We start from the raw sequence: 23,914 nt of genomic DNA, 5'->3' as shown, positions 1-23,914 counted from the left end.
ATGTGACGTGATAATGACTACAACCTGTCATATCAAGTGTCCATCTGGTCCACATCAACTTTCAATATCCAGATAAAAAAATCTTTGGATACAAACTTCTTTAGTCGACTCGAAACTATCATATTTACTTGACTGGACTTTACTTCTTTGTATTATTCTTGTCTTTCATAATGGTGGACATGATATTACATGATTGTCCTTTTCCTCAAGCAGTTTCAACCATATACTAGGTCATGCCCTCCCAAGGTGCAGTTATTCTTTGCGGTAGCACAAACTTCTTATGATTTTCTGATGCATCACGACAACGATCAAAGAAATTCTCATCTTATTTTCCTTCAAATAGTCATTAGTTCTTGGCTAACAACTATAATCCATTATAGCAACATTCGATTTGAACCTATTTTATTACCCAATTTTCCCATTCTATTCATAACAAGAGTCACCAAAAACTTTCTCGGATACTATTTTAGTAGCTAGTGTCATTACTTACTCACCACTCTCCTTCGCAAATAACGTCGGAATTTCGATACAATTCGATAATTTTCTCCTTGTTTCAAACTTTAACGCAAGATCTAGAGTGAAAAGAAGGTAATGAGACAATCTTACAATATCCATGTAGCCTTCCCGATATGGGTGTAGTGCACAACACACCAATAAGGAGAACTCTACTAGACACGATTCCATAGACTTCCTAGGACTTGAATTAGATCCTAGTGCTCTGATACTGTCACGATCCAAAATCTATTAAAGGTCGTGATGGCGCCGGACACCACTGTCAGGCAAACCAACAATAAATACTCAATTTGGTTATCGTTTTAATATTTTGAAATCATATTTTTCCTTCCATTAAAATAGTAGAAGATGAAATGAACATAGTAAATGATAATATTTTTAAAAAAATTCAATACAGAACAACTCATGATCACCCCAAAACCCGGTGTCACAAGTGCATGAGGATCAACTAGGAATGTAAAATAAAATACAGCATTTGTCCGGAATACAAATTTGGACAAGAGAAATATAAATACTTTGAAGGAGACTCTGCCGACTGCGAGTCGTAATGTGGAATGGAGCTCACGTAAGTCCCCACATGCATACACGCCTCTGCTCGCACAAGGCCACTAGTCACATATGTACCTGCAAAAAAATGTGCAGCAAGTGTAGCATGAGTACGTAATCAACGTGTACCCAGTAAGTATCTAGCCTAACCCCGGAGGAGTAGTGACGAGGGGTCGACATAAAAAATCATTAATGGTCCAATAACATCAGGTACAGTAAAGAGATAAGTAAATATGAGGCAGAGTAAATAAATGAGGTAAACAAGTAATAAATCACGTGGTACAAATTCCCCCTCTTTACGAGAAACTCAAGCTCTCCATTAGAAATTTCCTCCTTTACCGGAGCATATATATATATATATATATATATATATATATATATATATATATATATATATATATATATATATATATATATATATATATATATATATATATATATATATATATATATCTCATCAGATAGATCGTCATAACTCAAATCGGGAAAACTCACAGATATACTGGCTTTTTGCCAAATATTACGCACGAATCCATGAGGACATGATATAGGAAATGCCGAGGCGTACGGCCTGATCCAACATAAAAGTAAAATACATAATCCCGTCGAGGTGAATGGACCGATCCCATTAGAATAAGAAGCTTTGACGGGTCCTTGACCTCACTCACGATTAAACGTGTGAGTTGTAATATCTTTAACAAAAATCCTTCAATGAAGTATAGATATATCACGGAAACATGCCGTAGGAGGAGTAAAGTTATTCGGTGACTAATTGTAAAATCGTGAAGTCTCTACAATAGCAAGTCTAGTCTCAAGTAGAAATGTAAAATAAGGAATTAAACAAGCAAGGATAATCCCGATAGTACAAGTACAACATGGTGTGAACCTAAGTCTACCCGGACAATAACATAAATCTAACTACGTACGGACTCTCGTCACCTCGTGCGTACGTAGTTTCCACAACAAGTTGTACACATCAAATATACCACCTAGGAATAGTTTCCCCCTTACAGAATTAGACAGGAGACTTACCTCACTCCGACGTTCCAAAATCGACTCCAACATCGCCCTAACACCTCGAACCGGTGACCGCCAATTCAAAACTAGACAAATAAGATGCAACCCAATCAAAATATACTCTAATACTCATAATTAATCAATTTATAACAATTTCCAACTCTGCTCAAAAAATCGATAAAGCAACCCTCGGGCCCACATGCCCGGATTCAGAAACTTTTCGAAGACAAACACTACCCATAGCACTACGAACTCAAATATATAATTTATTCTCAATTTCATGCCCAAATTCGTTAACAAAATCCAAGAATACCAATTTCTAGTTTTTTCTTCAACATCCCAAATTTCTACTAATTTTCATGTTTAAATCCATATATAAATCATGTATTTAACTCATAATATGTGGGAATTACTTACCTTATGAAGGATGGCAAAATGGCACTTCAAAATCGCACCCAAGACCGGCTCCAACGAGAGAAAAGAGGTTAAATGAGCCAAAACCCGATTTGGCTAACTTATACATTCTGCCCAGGCGACTTTCGCACCTGCGAAGCCAAAGGCCGCTTCTTCAGCGTCGCTTCTATGGCACCAAGACCTCTTCTGCGGAAAACACTGGAGGCCTAACCTTCGCACCTGCGGACAATGTCCCGATCCTGCGACATCGCAGATGTGCAAATGCACTTTGCTCCTGTGCTCCACTCCGCTTCTACGCTCCAAGAGGCCGTATCTTCGCCATCGCAGATGCGGAAGAAGTATCGCACCTGCAGGCACTGCCTAGCTCGCCCAAAACTGCTCCCGCGACCCTCCTGGTTGCTTTTGCGGCTCCGCACCTGCTGCCACAGGTGCGGTTACACTAGATACGAGCTAACTTAGCATTTTCCTTATACCAAAAATCGATCCGTTAAGCATCTGAAACTCACCCGAGGCCTCGGGAACCCCGTCCAATCACACTAACCAGTCCAATAACATAACACAGACCTGCTCGAGGCCTCAAATCACATCAAACAACTTTGAAATCATGAATCGCACTCCAATTCAAACTTAATGAACTTTAGAGTTTCAAACTTTTATATTTTATGTCGAAACCTATCAAATCATGTCCGATTAACCTTATATTTTGCACACAAGTCACATTCGACATAACAGACCTACTACAACTTTCGGAATCAAAATCCGCCCCCGATATCAAAAGGTCCACTCCCGGTCAAACTTCTAAAAATTATCCAAATTTCCAACTTTCGCCCAAATGACCCCCAAATAACCTACGGAACTACAAATCCACTTCCGGACGCGCTCCTAAGACCAGAATCATCATACAGAGATATTCCCAGACTCGGAATCCCAAATGAATGTCGATATCATTGAAATGCACTTCAACTCAAATTTATGAAATTCTTCCAAAATGCAATTTTCATAATAGGCACCGAAACATTCCCGGGTCATCCAAAACCCGCTCCGGACATACGCCCAAGTCCAGAATCATCATACAAACCTATTGTAACCTTCAAATCCCGATTCAGAGGTCGTTTACTCAAAAATTAACCATGAGCCAACTCCTCCAACTTAAAGCTTCTGAAATTAGAATTTTCTCTCCAAATCAACTCTGAACTTCCCGAATTTCAATTTCGACCACACGTACAAGTCATAATACCCGAAGTGAAGCTACGCAAGGCTTCAAACCGCCGAATGACGAGCTATAACTCAAAACGACCGGTCGGGTCATTACATTCTCTCCCACTTAAACATACGTTCGTCCTCAAATGTGCTAATAACTGCTCTGGAGTTTGTCCGAAATCATTGTTTAACACCTCGTGCACCTACCCGTGCTATCGCAACCCAGTTGAGCACATTTGCTCGAGCAAACCTTAAAATCCTCCCTTTTATCTAGTCAAATAAGCCTTAGAGCCAAATTCCAACATCTGAAATTCTCTACTAGGTGTGTTCCAACATACGAACATTGTATCCATCACTACATGATGTACCAACACATTGTTGTATACCCTCACTGAATTCTTACCATGCACCGCGTAACTTATTTGCCTAAGGCAATCTTTCCAAGGCACAACAGCTAAAATTTCCACTAACCCGAAGCCCATGGTGTACCTCCTCACCAATTAAGCCTTGCTTTAACTCTCACAATACGGCCACGACAGAGAAGATGTGTAGAACTCATAACCACCTGCCGAATCACAATTTGTGGAGTCTCTCCTCTCGACAAGAACCATTACCTCATTCTGGACTGAATAACAATATTTACTCTTTAATATGCTTCATATAAATCTGATCGTACTGATCCCAGGTCCAATAATCTCGTCTCACCCAGTACAAGTTGCTCAGGTAGTAAGCCACCTCATACATTGTCAAAAGTCTCATATGATGCCACAATGTGCCAACAAGCTACAAACTCGAAGGCGATACATAAGGAAACGAACTCTGGAAAGATCTACTCAACCCACGTAACTAATTTAAACAATCGAAAAGATATTATGAACCTTCCTTAGTAAATGAGAAGCAAAACACACAATGATAGATATGGGAAACTGTACTAAATATCACTCTGTTGCGGCGTGCAACCCGATCCACACTTGATACCGTTACGGCGTGCAACCCGATCCAACCATGATACCCGTGGCGGCGTGCCACCAGATCCAAACAACATATCTATAGCGGCGTGCCACCCGATCCAACCATATACCCGTGGCGGCGTGCCACCCGATCCATATATAATAATCTAAAGAAAATACACATCGACCCGTAACGCTTATACTCACGAAATGCCCGAATATCAACTATAAGCACGCCAAGTGCATAATACAATTCCTGGGGAGATTGGTAGCGTCACGCGCTACACAACTCAAGCACAACTAAGGTACGATATATGATCTGCATCTCGAGATCCATCATGCTCACATAATACCACAAACCATACGGGACCTCAATACGAGTGCGAATAATCAAACCACCTCACAACCCACATGGTATAATATAGATTATACGGAATAGCTGACGACAGAAATAACATCCAAGGCCCGAAGACCCTTCCGAAAACAATGCTATGCTGAGATGAGCACATCCGGCCTAATATAGAACCCACATTCACATTTAGATCCATCCACGGACCTCAAACTGATTCTGATCATACCATGCTTGGCTAAATAGCCCCTTAAGGACCCACAATGACCTATTCACAATACATAAGAACAACCGTCAAATCTGGAACAAACTTCCACATTCCACAACCAAATGAACCGAGCGCCTATCAGGCATAAATTCTCACATTAATGATAGTACCACAATCTCCATACTTGGTTTTAAATCTTTAACCAATCAAGTGACTACATGTCACACTTATACAATCATCCAATGGGATACACTCCCACGACCCTCCGCACCAGGTAACAAGTCTGCACATCCATACCACCGGTCATACTAATGTTGTAAATCAAATCAAGAAGCTGCAAATTAGTACACAAAACCTCTTACACATGACACCGACCTCAGGTGACGCTAAGGAAAATACCAGCTTACTATAAACATCTGAATTCTTCCCTGCTTATGCGAGCTCGTGACATTCTTGTCGACATCAACTGCAACCTTGATCCTCAACTTCCAATTCCCATGCCGCTCACTGCACCTAACATACCAATACGCAAGAGTATAAGAATTTCAACATAACTCCTGAACTATCAATAGGGTACACACTTCATTATATAGAAACTTTTCACTTAACTTATTTCAGGAGAACCATTGCCACACGTGACTGAATTCCCATAACCACATAAAATACAAACCTCGAGTGGTGGTCGAAATCACCATAATTCTTTCGGGCTCCATCTACACGTAACATGCCATAATACTCGAATGCCTCCAAATAAGACCAATTACGGCGGCCGTCAAACCTCACACGTACCGCCACAAATCACATGTATACTTAACACACTGAAGGAACTGATCATTGCCACCATCTTGCCAATTCAACCATTGCAAACTGAATCCGACTTCTTCTCATTTACTCTGGACTTGCCTTAAGAATAATAATAGCTCCATTTAAAACATCATGAACCCAAATCCGCACTCATCCTGAGTGACCTTATTTCACGAGACCACGTTGTCTCCAAAACCCCCGAACCATCTCATACCCTGCTTATGCGCATATTCGCATCTTCAACGGGTACACCCATTCTGATAACCCCACTATGAATCTGGAGTTATTTTCTCCCACTCCTCAAATGCCACACCGCAGACCGACGATAGTGTAGAACACTTCAAGCCACCTTTAATAATCCACTGCAAAATGCTCAAATACTTAACCATACTACTGGCTCGAAATCCTTAGGCACCGCACTTTAATTTTGAACCTACTAGGACTATTGTTGAGAGTCACCCACTCTGACTTGTCCTCGAATATAATCAAACTCCAAGCCTCTGCTAGCACATGAACACCCTTTCGAAGAATTAACCGGTTGAATTCCTTTCCTTATACATCACATCCACACGAAGCATAGACTTTGAGTCTACCCAAGACCTGAACATGAATCGATAAGGCCAAATATAACACACTTTCCTCAAATCCTTTGCTCAAGTTACCACTAATGTTTTCTTTCCTTAGTCGTAATAACCCATAAATACACCGATAACCAGAAACCGCACAAGTTGACAACTACGCAATCCAATCATAGACGGTGGGGCTCTCCCACTTAGCTTGAAGCTACAATTACATAACCCTGGGACACGTCAAAATTCCTCCTTCCCCATTGACATCAGCTAAAAGTCCAACAACGCATTCCAAACTCGAAGTCATGTTGCATCCAAATAAAATCCATGGTCCCAGTCACTGCCCATCACGATTCCCAAATTGCTCTAAGCTTCCTTCAAGGCGTGTGGCTATCCTACCACATAACCCATATGCTACTCTGTCACTCTCCCACTTTGGTCAAACCCTCTCCCTTAGGCAACTCCTCGACTTCTACTTTTCACACTTGACCTCTTAACAATTCAACCACCGCAAGACACCTCCCACATGTCCTTCCTCGTCCTTCACTGCCCAACTGTTGCTCCAAACACGTATCCATCTCTGTAACAGCCAAACACATGAGTCGCCACCAACTCTAAACCTCTTAGACGATCATCTTTCTCGATCCATCAATACTAGAAGTACCCATTCGATTCCGAAATCGCTACACTTCGTTATCTCTGACAACCGCATCTCAGGTACCATTTCACAACACCCTGCCCCGCAGGCAAATTGAAAAAGGCCATAACATCAGAGAACTGTAACGCTTTCAACACGGACGAGGACACCACATCACAGATGAAAATTCCACCACGCTCGAAAATACCAAGTCTCGTCTCTCCATCAACCCAAACCTGAACATTCGCAGTCTGATTGCCTTTCCTTCGCCAGAAATAAAATACTGAATCTCTGAATCATGCACTGAGTAAAACCTCCTTTCAAGTAATTCACTGCCTCGATGCATAGGAAAGCGTCCTACCATTAACAAATACTATGTGATAACAACACACGAATTATCATAACAACTAATGCCAAATGTCAAAACCTTAGATAATACTGATACTGAGCTAAAATGACAGAACGACCTTTCGCAAGGCGACGACTCTAGCCCAATCAAATACGCAGGGAGAAACATCCTGCACCACATATGTAGTACCATTACAATTCCTCGATTCCCAATTTATAACAAGCGTTTCACGTCGCATATGATTGAATAGGAAAGAAATAAAGGTACAAGCCTAAAAAGAAACAATTCGCACGATGAGGAATCAAGAAGGGAAGTGCTCCTAACAACCTTGTAGCTTCTCGAAGATAAGTACATACGTCTCCGTACTGATCTGCAAGACTCTACTAGACTCGCTCATGACTCGTGAGACCTAAGTGAACCTAGCGCTCTGATACCATGTTGTCACGACCCAAAATCTATTAAAGGTCGTGATGGCGCCGGACACCGTTGACATGCAAGCCAACAATAAATACTCAATTTTGTTCTCGTCTTAATATTTTGAAATCATATTTTTCCTTCCATTAAATAGTAGAAGATGGAATTTTACAGAGTAAATGATAATATTTTTTTAAAAATTTCAATACAGAACAACTCATGATCACCCCAAAATCCGGTGTCACAAGTGCATGAGCATCAACTAGGAATATAAAATAAAATACAACATCTATCCGGAATAAAAATTTGGACAGGAGAAATATAAATACTCTGAAGGAGACTCTGCCGGCTGTGGGTCGTAATGTGGAATGCAGCCCACGTAAGTCCCTGCATGCATACATGCCTCTGCTCTCACAAGGCCACTAGTCACATATGTACCTGCACAAAAATGTGCAGCAAGTGTAGCATGAGTACGTAATCAACGTGTACCCAGTAAGTATCTAGCCTAACCCCGAAGGAGTAGTGACGAGAGGTCGACATAGACACTCACTAGTGGTCCAATAACATCAGGTATAGTGAAGAGATAAGTAAATATGAGGCGGAGTAAATAAATGAGGTAAACAAGTAATAAATCACGTGGTACGAATTCCCCCTCTTTACGAGGAAGTCAAGCACTCCATTAGAAATTCCCTCCTTAACCGAAGCACATATTACTGGCTTTTTGCCAAATAGATAGATCGTCATAACTAAAATCGGGAAAACTCATAGATATACTGGCTTTTTGCCAAATATTACGCACGAATCCATGAGGATATGATATAGGAAGTACTGATGCGTATGGCCCGATCCAACATAAAAGTGAAATGCATAATCCTGTCGAGGCGAACGGCCCGATCCCATTAGAATAATAAGCTTTGACGGGTCCTTGACCCCACTCACGAATAAACGTGTAAGTTGTAATTTCTTTAACAAAAACCTTTCAATGAAGTATAGATATATCACAGAAACATGCAGTAGGAGGGGTAAAGTTATTCGGTGACTAATCGTGAAATTGTGAAGTCTGTACAATAGCAAGTCTAGTCTCAAGTAGAAATGTAAAATAAGGAATTAAACAAGCAAGGATAATCCCTATAGTACAAGTACAATATGGTGTAAACCTAAGTCTAACCGGACAATAACATAAATCTAACTACGTACGGACTCTCGTCATCTCGTGCGTACGTAGTCCCCGCAACAAGTTGTACTCATCAAATATACCACCTAGGGGTAGTTTTTCCCTCATAGAATTAGACAGGAAACTTACCTCACTCTGACGTTCCAAAACCGGCTCCAACACCGCCCTAACACCTCGAACCGGTGACCGCCGATCCAAAACTAGTCAAATAAGATGCAACGCAATCAAAATTTACTCTAATACTCATAGTTAATCAATTTATAACAATTTCCAACTCCGCTCGAAAAATCGATAAAGCAACACTCAGGCCCACGTACCCGGATTCCGAAAATATTCGAAGACAAACACTACCCATAGCACTACGAATTTAAATATATAATTTATTCTCAATTTCATGCCCAAATTCGTGATCAAAATCTAAGAATATCAATTTCTAGATTTTTCTTCAAAATTCTAAATTTCTACTAATTTCCATATTTAAATCCATATATAAACCATGTATTTAACTCACAATATGTGGGAATTACCTACCTCATGAAGGATGACAAAATGGCACTTCCAAATCTCACCCAAGACCGGCTCCAATGAGAGAAAAGAGGTGAAATGATCCAAAACCCGATTTGGCTAACTTATACATTCTGCCCAGGCGACTTTCGCACATGCGAAGCCAAAGGTAGCTTCTGCGGCACCAAGACCTCTTCTGCGGAAAACACTAGAGGCCGCCCCTTCGCACCTGCGGACAATGTCCCACTCTTACGACATCGTAGGTGTGCAAATGCACCTCGCTCCTGTGCTCCACTCCGCTTTTGTGCTCCAAGAGGCCACATCTGTACCATCACATATACGGAAGAAGTCTTGCACCTGCGGACACTACCCAGCTTGCCCAAAACCGCTTCTGCGACCCTCCTGGCCACTTCTGCGGCTCTGCACCTGCGGCCAAAACCTCGCAGGTGCGGTTACACCAGATACACGCTGCCTTAGCATTTTCCTTAGTCCCAAAATCCATCCGTTAAGCTTTCGAAACTCACCCGAGGCCCCCGGGACCTCGTCCAATCACACAAACCAGTCCAATAACATAATACAGACCTGCTCGAGGCCTCAAATCACATCAAACAACATCGAAGTCATGAATCATACCCCAATTCAAGCTTAATGAACTTTAGAACTTCAAACTTCTATATTCAATGTCGAAACCTATCAAATCACGCCCGATTGACCTCAAATTTTGCACACAAGTCACATTTGATATTACGGACCTACTCCAACTTTCGGAATTGGAATCCGACCCCGATATCAAATAGTCCACTCCCGGTCAAACTTTTTAAAATTATCCAAATTTCTAACTTTCGCCCAAATGACCCCAAAATAACCTACGAACCTCTAAATCCACTTTCGGACGCGCTCCTAAGACCGGAATCATCATACGGAGATATTCCCAGACTCGAAATCCCAAACGGACGTCGATATCATTAAAATGCACTTCAACTCAAATTTATAAAATTCTTCGAAAATGACCTCTTCCATAATAGGCGCCGAAAAGCTCCCGGGTCATCCAAAACCCGCTCCGGACATACGCCCAAGTCCAAAATCATCATACAAACCTGTTGGAACCTTCAAATCCTGATTCCGAGGTCGTTTGCTCAAAAATCAACCCTAAGCCAACTCCTCCAACTTAAAGCTTCTGAAATTAGAATTTTCTCTCTAAATCAACTCCGAACTTCCCGAATTTTAATTTTGACTACACGTACAAGTCATAAAACCCGAAGTGAAGCTACTTAAGGCCTTAAACTGCCGAATGACATGCTAGCGCTCAAAATAATCGGTCGGGTCGTTACAGACACCAAGTTTGTCACGACCCAAGACCACGTAATCCCTACCCGACACACTAACCACCCTAGGCGAACCAACCCATGCTAACAGATGCATGTTGAAGCCTTTTTGAAACATAATCATTTTAAATGATTAAAACCCTTACATGAAGTTTAATCTTTAAATACATACTTTTCAATAATTGAAAATATATAATGATAATAGTGTCTCTTTCATTTCATGATATATGAATGACCATCAATTACAACCCCAAAAGAATACTAATAGACTATGAAATCTCTTTGACATGAGAAAAAAATAAACATTTGGGGCAATCCCGACCAACAGAGAGTAAAGAATCAACATGACAGCTACCACGAAATAGAAGTGGTGCCTCACCATACACCTTGGAAAGAGAGTCATCCTAGGCTTATCCTCCCATCACATACCATACCTCCCCCTGAAGCATATAAAGTAAGCGAGACCCTGGAGAGAGGCCCTTGAGGGCTGAGTATACCACGACGGTACTCAATAAGTGTCATAGACTCTCTCTAACTCAAGTTCCTAGGACATGGCTTAACAAAAATAATGCAACTAACATTCGATATAAAATGATGACAATTATATCAATTCATGCACTTTATCATTTGAAATGAAAAGACTAGAAAAATATAAATCATGATACAAACTTTTAAAATATTTATATAAATCCATGATTCTAATAAAATCATACGAAACCATTTCATCTTCATTAAGTCATTGAAATCACTTTCAGCTCCTTAGGCCTAAACATAAGAAAATTATCTCTTAACATAAGAAAATACTAAGTGATCGACCTAGCAACAAGTATTTGACCCTACTTGTGGGCGGCTTCCCGTAGTGCCGTGCGAGTCGACTTAGCCTCATTACTTTAAGTAATGATCATTTGCCCTCTCAATGGGGGACTTTATCCCACAAACCTCAGCTTAGCCTTGGAATGTGTCCCTACACCGGCACGTGTAGTTCCATGGCAACGAACTCAACGTTCGAACCAATTTCGGTGGTCTCCACTAGTAACTCCCAAAATATTTGATATCTCTAAAATAGATTCATAGCATAGTAGCCTCAAATGATCTATTTTTATCAAATCATAACTCATGGCAAAACTAGACCATTTGAATAAAACAATCAACTATATGATCTTTTTCATGTTGCCTTTAGCAATTTAACATCCATCATTCAAAGATACGACGAGTGTTATCCATTAATCAAGTTTCAAAAGAAATACATTTCATAAAGTACCTCTTTATCACTTAAATGCTTTATATTTTTTCCAATACATAAGTTTAAATAGCAATTACAACATTTTCCTCAAGCGTCATTTACCTTTAAATCTTTAAAAATAGAATTTTTCAATTGTAAAATAACAAGACATTCTTTATGCAACAAAACTCAAAATACATGGTGGCATCCTTTCCCGCTTGTCCCCACAAGTACGGATGCACATTTACAAACAAACTCATGTAATAACTCAAATATGATTTTAGAGAAAATTCCTCAAAAAGAGTAAGTTTTAATCAACTTACCTAATTTCAAGCTTCAAGTAATAGTACGACGCTCCAATTCATTTATAACTCTCAAACGTCGTCAACAAGCCAATATCTACATCAGACATCCCAAGACATCAAAACTTATCCAAATATATATATGTCGATACCCATTTAAGGTTAACAAGTTAACTGTAAGTCTTCGAAAAGCCCAATTCACCCAAACATATCCCTTTTATCCTTAATTGATCCCATCCTTGTCCTTTAAGCCCCAATCTAGGTTATAGGATTCAATACTCAATCATTACTAAGCTATTGAAGCAATATAATCACCACCATCCTAACAAGATTCAAAATTCACTATTCATCTTCTTCCCCATTCAAGAACCCTAACTCACAATACTCATGTCAAGGACTAACATAATTCTTCAACTATTTGGTACTTTCTACTTCACAATACATTCCAAATGCTTAATCCATAGTTGTATTTAAGTGTAGGGTAGAGAATTTATCTCTTGTAGCTCAAACCCTAACTTGAACCCCTTTGAATGATTCTTGAAGATTAGAGGAATCCCTATGAATTTCAATCCATGTAGATGTTAATACTACCATTAACTAGTGTTAATCCATCATAAAAATATCGTAAAACTCACATTTGATGTGCATTTGGGTTGAGGATGCTCCATCTTCTCTCTAGAATCTAAACATAGCCAAAAAATATAATTTCTTTCTCTCACCCCGACCGCCTACTATTTATAAAAAATGAGATGCGTAGCCTACGCAGACTTGCGTAGCCTACGTAACAAAAGCCTCCCCCTCCTACAACATGCTGATTTTGCCTACGCAGCCTGCGTAGGCTACGCAAGAAGGTTACCCAGGCTTGCTGGGTTTCCTTCTTCCATCTTTTCTCCACCATTCCAAGATATGCCTTTATTCATGCAACTTAGTGACCTTCAACCCTTATAATATTTATGTCCAAGTATTTTAATGATCTTGATATCTTCGTATGGGCTCGCACGTACTTCGCGATCTTGCTAATTATTTTCTTAAGCTCGAATTAGGCTTAATCTTGTTAATTTTTTTATGGGATTTACAAATACTTCTTTGAATCTGGTCCTTTCGATACTGGTGGTGCGCCCAGAATTTGATCCATTCGAGATTTTATTCCCTCATAAACCGCATGAGTTCAGTTTTAAAGGAATCGTTTTCATTGTTGTTGTCGGAACCGCTATTGTTCCCCCCGGTCCCATTGAAACCGACCTCGCCCCTCGGGGTGTTGTTGTCGACTCTCTGCGTTGTTTGATTTGTGAGAGCAGCGGGAGGGACTGGACCTCGTCCATTCGCGTTGTTGGAAGCACCTGACAATGCCTGCTTCAGCTCCGTCATGACCTTATCCTGTCGTGTGAGATGTCCTATAATGGCCTCTTGTTGCTCCTTCAAGATCCTTACTGTTTTGATGACGTGCTCGTCTTCAGCATCATCAAGAGTTGCCTCTCGAACATGTCATGGTTATTGGCCGTTGTGAACCGGCGTGGCCTGGTTCCCCCACGTTGCGGGTATAGCTGATGGAATCTTCATGCTGATTTCCTTGGGCCTCAACGTTGTTTGTAATGTTGACACCATTATCTGCCATTTTTAATGATTTTTGCTAAGAACAAAGAATCAAACAAGTTAGTAATAAATACAAAGATCAATTCAATTACACGACTGTCTATGCCCCACGGTGGGCGCCAAACTTTTTAACCATAAAACGATTCAGTTGAATTTATATGTGGTTTATAGACAAGTGAATTAATTTGATCCAAAAATAATAGATGAATTAGACAAAAATATAAGACTTAGCCTTGAAATTGAAATGAAACAGCAGATATCTTAATTCAGGGCGTAGAGCTACCGAATGCAGTAAGAACAGTATAAATAAGCAAGAAAGTAAAATATTATTTGAGCTTTTGATAGAATATAGTGTATGCTTGTCAGAAAATCTGTTGCCTTACAATGATGATAGAGCTAACTATTTATAGTTGTACTTAAAGAACAAGATCCTAGGATCAAGCCCCTCTTTAATGACAATTATGAGGGCCATTGAATAATGTGTAACGGTGGGCAGTGAATGTCATATTCTCTGTAACGGATCATGTAATTAATGCTATAGAATATTCTTCATTGAATGCTACCGGATATCAGACATTTACTTTGCCTTTATGGATATCATTCTCTCTGATGACAAGCGAAATCATTGCCTTCGGGTTCGACTGTCTTCTGTCTTCGGTTCCACGTATCGCTTTCTCATGCGATAATTAAATATGAACATATTTTACCCTATACAGCACCCACGAGTTAAAAGTTCTGAATCTGTCACTGTGCTGATTGAGCTGAGCCCTAGTGGCCAAGATTAGTGTTTAGTAATTTTAATGCAATAAAATAAAAGTTTTAACTCCTGAAATTTAGTATATAGATAATAGTTTTTTTTTTTTTTTGTAGCTAAATAGGGAATCTTCTATGGAATACGATTCACAATCACTACTTTGACCTAATCAGATAGTTCTGGTCATTTTGCCAAATAGCCGATAAGGCAATATACCTATCAAACCCTCCCTTCATGTATTTAATATTTAACCAAAGCCTAAGTCATGCAACACAACCACATGACTCCATGATCCATGACTAACGCTACTGCCACTACTGTTGGACATATTGGTTTGCCGGCCAAATTAGATATTTTGTAGTTTGACTTTAACGGGTTTAATATTTAAAATTCTAAGGATTGAACTCGTTAAATTGATAAAATTATGAGTTTAAAATTTAATTTTTAGAGTTTTTTTCCAATACATATCTATGGGAAAGATAAGTTTTATGATCTATTATATGTATTCTTTTTAGTTACTTATGTATTCTTTTTTTGTCCTTAATCAAATGTCTCGGGTAATATAAAGTTGTATTTATTAGGGAACGCTTTACCATTTAATGTGAGACTTTTCGGCATGAATTCAAATTTAATGGGGCTTCAATAGGGATACAGAACATCAAATGAGAAACTAAAAAATTACTTTATGTACATTCATGCGTGTGTGTATATATAGACATTTTTAAAAATTTCCTTATTTTCCCTGTGCTAAGCTATATTGTAGATATATATATATATATATATATATATATATATATATACATTCATATTTTTCAAAAAATTCCTTATTTTTCATGTGCTAAGCTATGTTGCTCGCTTTTTGAAAATATCGCCACGTGCGTACTAAATCTTTAAAAACATATTAAATCCTTAAAAAATAATGTATTTTTGAAATAAATACGAAAGAATATTGAAGAGTTCGCGCAATAGGAGTGATAAGTATCCAACCCATTTGGCGTAAAGCTTCGTAGAAAAATACCCCCCTAACGACGCGTTTCAGAGAATGCTCCTATCTGAAGCAAAGCTTTAAAAAGATATTATTACTCCCTAAGCAAATTGTAGGCACCGTTATTCCCTACCCACTCCACCGGCCATCCAAGTCAGAGATATAAACAGTGCAATAATAAATACGCCTTAATTTCAAACAAGCTTTGATTTATTGAATTCTTACGGATCATGTCATTTAATTTGTTTTATGAAAATTCATTTTAACTTAACTAATTTTAGACCGACTACAATTAAATCTCTATATAACAATTTTATTTGATCTGGATCTTTTTAACTGTTATAACAAAATATAATGATGGTTCCATAAAAAACTAATTTTTATGATGAATGATAATTATATAACGATGCTGTTATAGATAAGTCTCACTATATCAACTTATTCGAATCTTTTTCTTTATTGGGAATAGAAAATAATGTGAACAAACACACATGCAGATCTTCAGAGATCAAAAGCATTGATAGATCTAAAATTTTGAGTCAATACAAAATATGATCACATTTTTTCTTAAATGATGAGTTCGAAAAATTTGTTCCAAGTTCCAACAACTGTGAAAACCTTAAATCTGCCAATGGTAAAGAGACAGCATATGTTTTCCTTGGATACCATTCGTTATATGCTCCATTTTTAATACAAGTACTATTGACTGGGCAAAACTATTAAAATACACTATTAGTAAACTCTATAGTGTCTCTCCGTTTGTTTTTAATTGACCATTGTAAAACAAAATTTATTTTCATCATTTTAGCAAATAAAGAGAAAAACAAAAAAAAATCCGTTTTATGTTTTACCGGTATCATTAACTACGCGTCTCCTAAATTATTTTCCAAAACCTTTTGAACTACTATCATTTTTGTGTGTATTGTAGTAAATTATGTATTTAATTTATCATTTCTTAAGTGCAATGCAAAGTCCGTTGTTGTGGATAAGTAAAAGTGTATGGACGGAGTACAATATTAATAATTTAATAGTAGTATTGTTGGATTAAGCGAATTCATATATACTCTTAATATGATATGATATTATCTGTTTTGGGTCAATCTAACCCCATTGAGATTTATAGTAAACTCTCAATCTAACACCATTGGGATTTTTAGTAAACTCTCAATCTAATTTTATTCGCCTACCCAACAATCACGCTCGAAATAAGTTACGCATAGTCCACTACCACGATTCACCTCCCCCCTCCTCACACACAAAAAAAACCAAGTTTGGTCAATTTCATGTCCACTTGTATTGTCACTCACATCACGATTTTTCCCCAAAAAAACTCGTAATATTAAAAAATTCCTACTTCTTATATATAATCTTTTAATTGTTTTTAGCTAGCAATATAATTCTTTATTCGCACTCAAAAAAAGTACATTAAAATAGTACAATAGTAGACTCCTAGTAGTAAAATATCTGTTCATTTTTCCAGTTGAAGCGTTATATATAAAATGCCAAACACCCTCTTCTTATCACTCTCTCATACCCTCCTTTTTTTGCTCTCTCTCTATATATTTCTGCATATGTGTCTATTTATTACACACACATATACATTCGTGCCCCCTTTACCATTTGCTTTTTGGTAATAGGGAAAAAAAAGGAGAAGGGTACATTTATTATCCTCTGTTTGTTGTTTTTTAGTGCTGGTTCTTGTATTTCATTTTTTTGTTTGGTGGGTATGAACTCTTGATTCATTCACTTTCTCATACCCATTATACATTTTTTCTTTATATCCTCATTTTTAGAAACAAATTAAACACCTGCAAATTTCATTGCAGATTTATTACTATACAAGAATCAAATCACTATTTTGTACCCATCTGATATTCTTTTGCAAGTTTCACGCAGAGTAGAGAAATGGCTATGTCTGAAAACGCGTAAGATTTTTTTTTGTTGTTGCAAAAATTGACAAAAAAGGAGATGGGATCTTATCAATTAATCAGGGAGAAGAATGAGGTACCAAGATCAAGGTGGGATCCACAACAACAGGGGGAAAATAATGTGGAAATGCAAGGAGAAGTTAAGAATTTTTGTTCTCCGAATAGGATAATTGATGTTAGTACAAACGATGGACAAAAGGAGAATAATGATTTGGAATTGACTGCTTTGACATCTCCAAATTTGACGACATTGCCCAAATCAAGTGCCGATTGTGTTGGCCACCATTTTCGCACCAGGCCAAAGACTGGTTCCAGTACTACATCAAGTGGAAGTGGAAATGGCCGCCTTCTTTCTCTTGACATTTTTCGCGGTATCACTGTTGCGGTAATTTTCTCATTTTACCCTCTTTTGTTCTTTTAATAACGGTGGTGTCCAGGTCAGGAAGTAACCGAGCTAGGATTTTCATGGCGCAAAATTCAAAGAAGTAAATAAGAGGATGCAATACATAGTATATGTACATAAAAAAGATAATTTTTGTCTGTCTAAACAATGTAATTTTCCGATGACACCCTGGGTTCAGGTTGGGCGCACCTTGACTATTTCACCGGCCAAATAGTAAGAAATCACCTAGTGTTTTTCTCATTTATCATTTTTATTGATTTTTTTTAATTTTTTTAATGTGTATATTACTAGGTATATAGAGGATTCATATAGCTAGGGTAACTAGTTTGGCATTAAGGATTATAGTTAATTGATTCAATGTGTGCGTAGTGTTGACTCTGTCTATGTTTGGTTTATTTGTTTTGGCATTTTCTTGGGATGGAGTTATTTGGATTTGAGGCATTTAAAGTTCACAGCTTTTTAGTTTGGTTTCTTCAACTTTGGCCTGCAACTTGTGATTTGTTTATGCTAGTTGCTCCAGGAGCTCGCATACTATAGTATAGATAGATTTATAGCTAGTTCAATATTCTTTGACTTGGTGTTGTGGTCTACGTTGTATTGAATTGAAACAACGTGAACATGAGTTGATAGAAAAAGTAGGGACTTTGGTGATGTTTCGGACGTAATATGATGACTTGGTGAAAAAGAGATTTTGACTTTTACGCAGAAGTTTAATGGAGAAATGCACTCCATTATTCTTAATAATGAACAGTCTTTTAGGAGTATCTTAGTTCGACTTGATAAACATGTCTAAAATTTTGTACTAAAAGCTAAGATATTGTGATTCATAAACCTAAAGGCTTCAAGAAAAGGTCTTATGTTTTAATTATAGCAAAATCGAGGAAATTCAGCAGAATGTACCATTTTGGAGGTTACAGGAAAGTGATGAGAAAGTTGCATTAAAGGGAGATGGAACTGAACATGGGTTACCAGGCAACGATGCTAGTCTTATTTGACTTTACAGGTTTTTTATATACAGTATAATTTTAATAATTACTAAGAGGGAAATATAACAATAGATAATTCTTTGCGCGTGTGAAAGAGGGAGTAAGATTGCCCATTTATTGTTTATGTGAAACTAATTCCTAAAACCTGAATGAGCAATTTGGGGAAGTAAGATTACCCATTTATTGTTTATGTGAAACTAATTCCTAAAACCTGAATGAGCAATTTGGTTCTTTTCTTTTAAAGCTTATCATCTTATCCTCTCTTGCTTTTGGTTACACCTTTTGCAGTTAATGATATTTGTGGAATATGCTGGTGGACTTTATCCGGCTATCAATCATTCACCATGGAATGGCATAACCCTGGCAGATTTTGTCATGCCATTTTTCCTCTTTATTGTTGGAGTATCACTCGCTCTTGCATACAAGGTATATATTTACAGACACAAATGTCAGATTACTAAACTTAGTTTTGTAGCCGGATTTATCGTTTGAGCCAAAGCAAAAATGTGGATATTGATCTTATAGCAAATTTTATTTCTAAATATTTTGTATACGGACAGTTGTGAATCAAGATGTGAAGGGCACATTGTATGATTTTATATCAGGAGCTTGTTTTTGCAATCCAGTGTATTGAGTTTTATATATTTTTGCTACTTATGCTTATATAAGTTGTTTTTGGCTTACAGAATTTGCCCTGCAGACTGACTGCGACTAGAAAAGCAATGCACCGCGGACTTAAGCTTTTAATCCTTGGACTCTTTCTTCAAGGTGCTCTTCTTAGTCATCTATGTAACTTAATATGTTTCAACAGCTGTTCGTAGGTTTGTCAGGAAGCGGCAAGCCATTAGTTTGGTCCATTAGATACATGGCTTGCAAGTATGAATCTGACGTGGTTTTGTATTATATAATCAGGAGGCTATTTTCATGGTCTCAAAAATCTAACTTATGGAGTGGACATTGAGAAAATCAGATGGATGGGTATATTACAGGTATGGTTTCGTCAACCTTGACAGTGGTGAAATAAATGATAATTATATTTGATCTTAGTTTTGTTTTATACTTGTGTTTCTCATGTTCTTAAAGTGGATAACTAATTCTGAACTTTTTTTTTTCCTTCAGAGAATTGCAATATCATTTTTGTTGGCAGCAATGTGCGAAATTTGGCTTAAGGGTGATAATAAAGTCAATTCAGGACAATCTTTGTTGAAGAGATACCATCAACAATGGTAAGTTCCAAGTTTTTGACCATTCTGTCCATAAAGATTATCTAAACTATTTGTCACTTAAAGGTAGTCGTTACTAACGTTTTTTGACCAATCTGTCTCACTTATCTTGAGCAAAACATATTATTGACTAAAGATAAAATCAGCTTGATTTGGTGGTGAAACTTTGATTGTGTTCAAAAAATGGTCCTCAAGTCAGGAACTGTTCAAAATTTAATAGTAGAGAAACTATATACTATATAGCAAACTCTTGTATTGACAGAGAGCCTCGAGGATGATTCCCAATGGCTACACGCACTAAAATGTGGTTATTCTGTTTAAATCAGGTATAGAAATTCACTAATATGGTTTTTCGTTTTAACAAAATGCCCATAGGACGGTGAGTATTTAGTCCTCATAGTGTTCCATCAGGAGGGAGCGAGGGAGCTCCATTAGTATGTCTACTGGTGCTTTGGTAATCTCCTATATCAGCATCCCAAGGGTGAGACGAGTAGCATTAGAGTTGTCGAAATGCGAAGGAGCTCCATTAGTATGTCCAAACAGTATATTGGTAGGGGAAACAATGGGATGTGACAATGCTTATTCAGATCTAATTACACAGGATTTTGTCAATGTAATTCCGGAAATTAATTAGTAATTTCTTCAAAGTAAATTATACTACAAGTTAGTAACAATCAGTTGTTAAAGTCTGTGTAAAGACATTGATTTACATAAAAGGTATGGGCTGCAGTATCTCTTTTTTTTTTTTTTGTATGTGTGTCTGTGTCTGTGTGTGTATATATATGTTGTGAAAGATAAATGACTTCAAGCATACCTTTTCTTTTTTGGTTCAAATTATTTTTCTTTTGTAGTTTCACATATAACCTTAGTTTTTAACATTCTTCTGTCAAATTTTTTTATGCTTAATGTTTACTCTACCGTTTGTTCATTTCCTTTTTCTCTCCATTTTGGTGTTTCCAGGGCCATGGCGATAATGGTTACGGCTTTATACCTTTCTTTGTTCTATGGTTTATATGTTAATGACTGGGAGTATCAGATGCCAATGAACGCATCCTCTTCCAGAACAAAGACATTCTTAGTAAGTTGTTCACTGTGTTTAGCTGTCTATTTTAGTTTTCCATAAGGTCTGGGATCACATCCCATTTTTCAAATGAAAGCGAGGGAATTCCTTAACGTGATTATCTTCCCTTTGAAGGTGAAATGTGGTGTTCGGGGAGACACTGGGCCGGCATGTAATGCTGTTGGAGCGATTGATCGAAAAATATTGGGTATTCAGCACTTATATACAAGACCCATTTATGGACGATCAAAAGTATTCTTCCTCTTGAAGTCCTTAGTATTTCAAAGTTTCTCTTTTTGTTTCTTTCCATTGTTGGCATTCCTTGATGTTTAAAATACTTGATTATTTCCTTAACAGGAATGCAGTCTCAACTCCCCTGACTACGGTCCCCTTCCTCTAGATGCTCCAGCATGGTGTCAAGCCCCTTTTGACCCGGAAGGACTTTTGAGGTTTGTTATTGGTACCTCCTTGTCTTTGTTACGTTGGTAGAAACATCATTATGTTGTGTCTCTCTGTCAAGCTATGTTGCGCGGGACTCTCCGAAATGATGCCGTGTCCGTGTCAAATCCTCCAAAAATGCTCTACTTTTGAAGGATCTGACACGCACCCGCAAACATTTTTGGAGCGTCTTGCGCAACATAGCTGTCAAGCCCCTTTCCGCTGTCACGCTCGTCTGCTGTTTCTTTTGTTGAATTTTTGTAAATTAAGCTCATTTTACTTTGCTGTAGCTCATTAATGGCTATTGTAACTTGCTTCATTGGTTTGCATTATGGGCACATCAGTATCCATTTCAAGGTAAACATTTTTTATTGCTTTCTCTTTGATGTCTAATATTTTTTTTCTTGGGATGATAAATTTATGTATTTTTTTGCTCTGTCCTAATGTATTCCAGGATCATAAAGTTAGAATTCAACAATGGTTGATACCATCCTCTTGTCTTGTACTGTTGGGTTTAACTTGTGACTGCCTCGGTAATCTTCTCTTTTAATTTTCTGTTCTTATTCATGCTACAAATTCAGATATTTGTTTACTGTAAGAGAGTAAATATACAGTATTCGTCTTAGATGTAGATCCAGTTTCTTTCTTCTATTAACTTCTCTTTTTCATTCACTTCATTTAGGGATGCATATGAACAAGGTTTTGTACTCCTTCAGTTATATGTGTGTTACTGCTGGTGCCGCTGGCTTTCTCTTCACTGCAGTCTATATGATGGTTAGACACTATGCATCTCTACTGGCCTTTCTTTGTGTATTATCTGAATATGAAGGCAAAGTTTTGTAGTTATTTTTGGTATCTGGTTTTATCGTAAAACATGACTTCTCCTAGAACTTCTGATAAAAAACCAACAACACCGTTCTCTTTTGTGGAAAATATGACATGTAGAAAACCCCCTGCTATTAAAGTTCATTTCTTTTATAATGTGAGAGAACGAAAAGATATGTGGAAACTCTCATCACCACTCATTTAAAAGGATAATTTTGGTATTCTGAGGCACTATTTTGATCTTTTTCCTTTCCGTACTTCACCTTTAAGGGTAGTTGCTTCTGTCAAAAATTCCAGAAATGCTAGGGCTGGTAAATATGTCAGTTCTTTTGTTATATAGCTAAACGGTTTGATCTTTTTATAGGTTGATGTGTGGGGTTATAGACACTGGACTACAGCACTGAAATGGATGGGAACTAACGCATTGCTGATCTACGTTCTTGTATCGTGCAACATCCTACCAGTTATTTTGCAGGGATTCTATTGGAGGCGGCCTGACAATAACATTGTGAGTACACGATTAGAATCTTAAGTAATATCCATTCAACGAGTTTGTGATCTTTCAATAGTTTCCTCTAACTAAATTATCCATTTTTCCGCAGCTTACATTGATTGGTATCGGACATAAGAAGTAGTAGACAAACAATTGGCATGCAGGGGCTTGAGCATTTATCCACAATGCTTCATTATTTTTTGCGCAAGTGAGCTTTAAAGCCTATTTCCCTCTTACGCGTGACACTCTCTCTATATGTAAATTTATGTATATGTATATTAGACTAAGAGTGCACAAGCGACACACACGCATCATATATATCAGTTCGATTTATTGACTAAAAACACGGTTTAATGAATGTGACATCTGCTCACAGCAGCAGCAGAGGTATTACCTCAGGGACAGTGGAGATATTCTCTATGGAAACTCTGATGTTGTACGCTTATGCTAAACTGCTAGACTTTGTTATTTTTCAAGCGTCAATGCTGGAGACAACAGCTTAGGAAGGCGGATGCTGGATAGTATAGCAACTGCAGTGCATCCTGTATGAGTAGTTAGTTGTAGGTTTCAATGAGATTGGCTCTCATTACACTGCTTCTTGCTGTATTGACGGCCACGTTTTAATCCCAGATTAGTTGGGGTCGGTTATATGAATCCTTTGTTTTTTTTATTTTTCTCTATTCATGTTTGATATAGCTTGTGTTTAGGACATATGCCAATGCATGGGCA

At 37.9% G+C, this 23,914-nt stretch overlaps 1 protein-coding gene across 1 annotated transcript; it reads left to right on the top strand.

The window, feature by feature from the left end:
• The first annotated feature begins 17,529 nt into the window (after positions 1-17,529).
• On the top strand, positions 17,530-23,855 carry LOC104105744 (uncharacterized). Its single transcript, XM_009614132.4, has 13 exons — positions 17,530-18,142; positions 19,435-19,572; positions 19,833-19,914; positions 20,059-20,135; positions 20,266-20,372; positions 21,330-21,447; positions 21,565-21,681; positions 21,787-21,878; positions 22,158-22,224; positions 22,322-22,400; positions 22,550-22,641; positions 23,057-23,200; positions 23,295-23,855. Exons 1-13 carry the CDS (start codon positions 17,798-17,800, stop codon positions 23,325-23,327), a joined length of 1,491 nt encoding a protein of 496 aa, XP_009612427.1. The 5' UTR covers positions 17,530-17,797; the 3' UTR covers positions 23,328-23,855.
• The last annotated feature ends 59 nt before the right edge of the window (positions 23,856-23,914 follow it).

Source organism: Nicotiana tomentosiformis, chromosome 4 (genome assembly GCF_000390325.3).
Source record: "Nicotiana tomentosiformis chromosome 4, ASM39032v3, whole genome shotgun sequence".
NCBI lineage: Eukaryota > Viridiplantae > Streptophyta > Magnoliopsida > Solanales > Solanaceae > Nicotiana > Nicotiana tomentosiformis.
The sequence above is the reverse complement of the archived record's forward strand: the minus strand, read 5'-3'. Positions and strand labels throughout refer to the sequence as shown.

Excerpts from the sequence above, each read along its gene's own strand:
- LOC104105744 (XM_009614132.4), top strand. The coding sequence starts at position 17,798 with ATGGGATCTTATCAATTAATCAGGGAGAAGAATGAGGTACCAAGATCA. Across the intron at positions 21,682-21,786 it reads CCATTTATGGACGATCAAAA|GAATGCAGTCTCAACTCCCC; the intron begins GTATTCTTCCTC and ends TTTCCTTAACAG. Across the intron at positions 23,201-23,294 it reads GGCGGCCTGACAATAACATT|CTTACATTGATTGGTATCGG; the intron begins GTGAGTACACGA and ends ATTTTTCCGCAG.